Source organism: Penaeus japonicus, unplaced genomic scaffold (assembly GCF_977035675.1).
Source record: "Penaeus japonicus unplaced genomic scaffold, GWHDUDI00000001_assembly GWHDUDI00000573, whole genome shotgun sequence".
Lineage (NCBI taxonomy): Eukaryota > Metazoa > Arthropoda > Malacostraca > Decapoda > Penaeidae > Penaeus > Penaeus japonicus.
In genome coordinates, this window is record NW_028234975.1 from 93 (window position 1) to 5,000 (window position 4,908).

Genomic DNA, 4,908 nt, shown 5'->3' on the forward strand with positions numbered 1-4,908 from the left:
TATATCCATTACCATTATCATTAGTTATATTATCAATCAATCATGACGAATGAAAGTGTTATCATCAACCTTTTCCAGTGATGATTACATTTATCATTAATATTGTTATCATTACCATCATCAACATTATGAAACTTTTTCATTATCATCATTATTGTTGTTGCTATTGTTGCAATTACTTTCTCCATTATCATCATTGTCTTTGTCAATCACTGACAAAGACCCTCGCAACAACACCACCAACAAAAGCATGTAGGAGAACAAGACAGGATCTCCCATCAAAATAACAATAATGAGAAGAAGAAGGATGATATAACAATTGACTAATTTAGTAGAAATGGGCAGTAAGTAGTAGTAATAAGAAGTAACAATGATAGTAATAGTATATGAAATAAATAATGAAAATATGAATAGGGACCATTGAAGATGATTATGATTGATAATAATAATAATGATAATACAAATCAATAATAATTTAAGATTATCATACTTATTAATATAATAATTGTTATGACTAATCATTATAACATTTGGTATTATAAAGAATATAGAAATAATCTATTCATTTCTATTTTATAGAATAATTTATTAAAATAGTTTTTTTTTTTTTTTTATTTATCTAAACAAAATTAATAGAATAAAGAAATAAAAATCAATAAAATTAATGATAAAAGATGAGAAAGATTCCCTTATCAAATTATAATAGTATTTGTTTTAAATTTCCACAAGACAAAGATGAGAAAAGAAACAAAAGCTAAATTCTTATGGTGCCTTTAAGAAGTCACTCGCTTTTCCAATCGCCTTACCTTCCTTATCCTTGGCGTTCACTTCTCCGCCCTTCTCGAGAGCGTCTCTCTTCTGCAACAGCATGATGGCCGTTCTCGGAATCAAGGTGTAAGGGAGTCCTCACCTGAGGGAGAAGATGCTTCTGTTAGACGTCTGTTTGTGAGTAATGAGAGTGAGAAGGGAAGGGAGGATGACAATGGGAAGGTGAATGTGAGTGAGAATGACAGTAAGAAAGTGAATGCGAGTGAAAATGACAATGAGAAGGTGAATGTGAGTGAGAATGGCAATGAGAAGGTGAATGTGAGGGAGAATGAGACTAGTTTTAGGAATGAGATTAATAGAGATGATTAGGGTGTTAAGGGTAAGGGCTAGGAATAGTATGGATATTTTAAATATTAATAAAATTGCAAATACTTAGAATGTTAATGAAAATAAGAATTATGAAAAGGTATAGAAACAAGAAGGAAAAGAAAAAAAAATATATGTATGATAATGAGAAAGAATATTATAATGAAAATGAATGTTTGATAATTATTTATCAGTAATATATATATATTTTATATATATATATATATATATATATATATATATATATATATATATATAATATATATAATATAGAGAATTATACAGAAATATAGAGTGACAAAGAGTAGGAGAATTATACATGTGGGGTTTTCTTGCCACATTCGTGCAGTAAATAAAGATGTTCTTCAGCCATTGAAACACGTGGTGTTGTTGAGCGTCTGCTAATTTATTTAGAAAATCATATTGATATAAAACGATTTACACTTCTGTTTCAATGCAGTTAAAATATATAGTCTTCATAATGGAAAAACATACACCTGATAAATGGTGTAACATAAACAAAACATGTCTTTCTTGTAGTAAATAAGCGTAAAATAAAAAACATCAAATATTGGTGGAACATGGCAGACATTACGTATGTCAAAGAAAACGGACCCGCCGTTCTGGGGGACTTAACTAAACTTTTATATTTCTAAATTTATTACTATCATTATTCATCATCACCATTATTATTATCATTGTTATCATAAATATGTCATTACCATTATCATTAGTTCTATTATCATCATGAAAGTGTTATCATCAACATTATCAGTGATGATTACTTTATCATTAATATTGTTATCATTACCACCATCAACATTATGAAACTTTTCATTATCATCATTATTGTTGTTGCTTTTGTTGCCATTACTTTCTCCATTATCATCATTGTCTTTGTCATCACTGACAAAGACCTCGCAACAACACCACCAACAAAAGCATGTAGGAGAACAAGAACAGGATCACCATCAAAATAACAATAATGAGAAGAAGAAGGATGATAACAATTGATAATTTAATAGAAATGGGAGTAACAATGATAGTTATAGTAATGAAATAATAATGATAATATGAATAGCACCATTGATGATGATTATGATTGATGATCAGGATGATCATATTTCTTATAAATAATCAGGAAAATAATAATGACAATGTCAGTAATAATTAAGATGATCATACTTATTATTATCATAATTATCATAACTAATCATTATAACATTTATAGTATAAAGAAATATAGAAAAATCTATTTTTTTCTTAGTTATAAAATAATCTATGAAAATATTTCATTGAAAAATTCATAGAATAAAGAAATAAATATCAATAAAATTAATGATAAAAGATGATAAAGATTCCCTTATTAAATTATAACAATAATTATTATAAAATTCCATAAAGACAAAGAAGACAAAAGAAACTAAAGCAAAATTCTTCTGGTGCCTTTAAGAAGTCACTCGCTTTCCAATCGCCTTACCAATCATAGTCTTGGCGTTCACTTCTCCGCCCTTCTCGAGGATCGTCTCTGCAACAGCAAGATGGCCGTTCTCGGAAGCAAAGTGTAAGGGAGTCCGACCTGAGGGAGGAAGATGCTTGTGTTAGACGTCTGTTTGTGAGTAATGAGCGTGAGAAGGGAAGTGAGGATGACAATGCGAAGGTGAATGAGAGTGAGAATGACAATGAGAAGGTGAATGTGAGTGAAAATGATAATAAGGTGAATGTGAGCGAGAATGATAATAAGAAGGTGAATATGAGTGAGAATGACAATGAGATGGTGAATGTGAGTGAGAATGATAATAAGGAGAATATGAGTGAGAATGATAATAAGAAGGTGAATGTGAGTGAGAATGACAATGAGAAGGTAAATGTGAGTGAGAATAGCAATGAGAAGGTGTATGTGAGAGAAAATGACAATGAGAAGGTGAATGTGAGTGAGAATGAAAATGAGAAGGTGAATGTGAGTGAGAATGGCAATGAGAAGGTGAATGTGAGTGAGGATGACAATGAGAAGGTGAATGTCAGTGAGAATGACAATGAGAAGGTGAATTTGAATGAGAATGACAATGAGAAGGTGGATGTGAATGATAATGACAGTGAGAAGGTGAATGTGAGTGAGAATGACAATGAGAAGGTGAATGTGAGTGAGAATGGCAATGAGAAGGTGAATGTGAGTGAGAATGACAATGAGAAGGTGAATGTGAGTGAAAATGAAAGTGAGAATGTGAATGACAATGACAATGAGATGGTGAATGTGAGTGAGAATGACAATAAGAGGGTGAATGTGAGTTATAATGACAGTGAGAAGGTGAATGTGAATGTGTGAGAATGACATTGAGAAGGTGAATGTGAGTGAGAATGACAATGAGCAGGTGAATGTGAGTGAGAATGACAATGAGCAGGTGAATGTGAGTGAGAATGACAATGAGAGAATAAAAGAGTTAGAATAATAATGAGAAGGTGAATGAGTTAGAATGACAATGGGAAGGTGAATGTGAGTGAGAATGTACCCGAGAAGTTGAATGTGAGTGAGAATGACATAAGAAGATGAATGCGAGTGAGAATGAAAATGAGAAAGTAAATGTGAGTGAAAATGAAAATGAGGTGAATATAAGTGAGAATGACAATGAGAAGGTGAATCTGAGTAAGAATGACAATGGGAAGGTGAATGTGAGTGAGAATGACAATGAGAAGGTGAATGAGTGAGAATGACAATGAGATGGTGAATGAGTGAGAATGACAATGAGAAGGTGAATGTGAGTGAGAATGACAATGAGAAGGTGAATGTGAATGAGAATGACAATGAGAAGGTTAATATGAATGAGAATGACAATGAAAAGGTGAATGTGCGTGAGAATGGCAATGAGAAGGTAAATGTGAGTGAGAATGATAACAAGAAGGTGAATATGAGTGAGAATGATAATGAGAAGGTGAATGTGAGTGAAAATGACAATGAGAAGGTAAATGTGAGTGAGAATGACAATGAGAAGGTGAATGTAAGTGAGAATGACAGTGAGAAGGTGAATGTGAGTGAGGATAACAATGAGAAGGTGAATGTGAGTAAGAATGACAATGGGAAGGTGAATGAGTGAGAATGACAATGAGAAGGTGAATGAATGAGAATGACATTGAGAAGGTGAATGTGAGTAAGGATGACAATGAGAAGGTGAATGTAAATGAGAATGACAATGAGAAGGTTAATATGAATGATAATGACAATGAGAAGGTGAATGTGAGTGAGAATAATAATGAGAAGGTGAATGCGAGTGAGAATGACAATGAGAAGGTGAGTGCTAGTGAAAATGATAATGAGAAGGTGAATGTGAGTGAGAATGATATCAAGAAGGTGAATATGAGTGAGAATGATAATGAGAAGGTGAATGTGAGTGAAAATGCCAATGAGAAGGTGAATGTGAGTGAGAATGACAATGAGAAGGTGAATGTGAGTGAGAATCAACATGAGAAGGTGAATGTGAGTGAGAGTGACAATGAGAAGGTGAATGTGAGTGAGAGTGACAATGAGAAGGTGAATATTAGTAAGGATGACAGTGAGAAGTTGAATGTGTGTGAGAATGACAATGCGAAGGTGAATGTGAGTTAGAATGACAATGAAAAGGTGAATGTGAGTGAAAATGACAATGATAAGGTGAATGTGAATGAGAATGAAAAGAAGGTGAATGTGAGTGAGAATGACAATGAGAAGGTGAATGTGAATGAGAATAACAGTGAGAAGTTGAATGTGAGTGAGAATGACAAGAATGTGAATGTGAATAA

The 4,908-nt window shown here is 32.6% G+C and overlaps 1 protein-coding gene across 2 annotated transcripts in view; it reads right to left on the reverse strand.

The window, feature by feature from the left end:
• Window positions 1-2,328: 2,328 nt before the first annotated feature.
• The window catches only part of LOC147466481 (uncharacterized), a 13,531-nt gene continuing 10,951 nt past the window's right edge, over window positions 2,329-4,908 (reverse strand). For both annotated transcript variants that reach the window (XM_086535423.1, XM_086535424.1), the window contains exon 5: window positions 2,329-2,713. In XM_086535423.1, coding sequence (XP_086391549.1) covers window positions 2,583-2,713 — 131 coding nt within the window. In that variant the 3' untranslated portion in view covers window positions 2,329-2,582. The remainder of the gene's footprint in view (window positions 2,714-4,908) is intronic.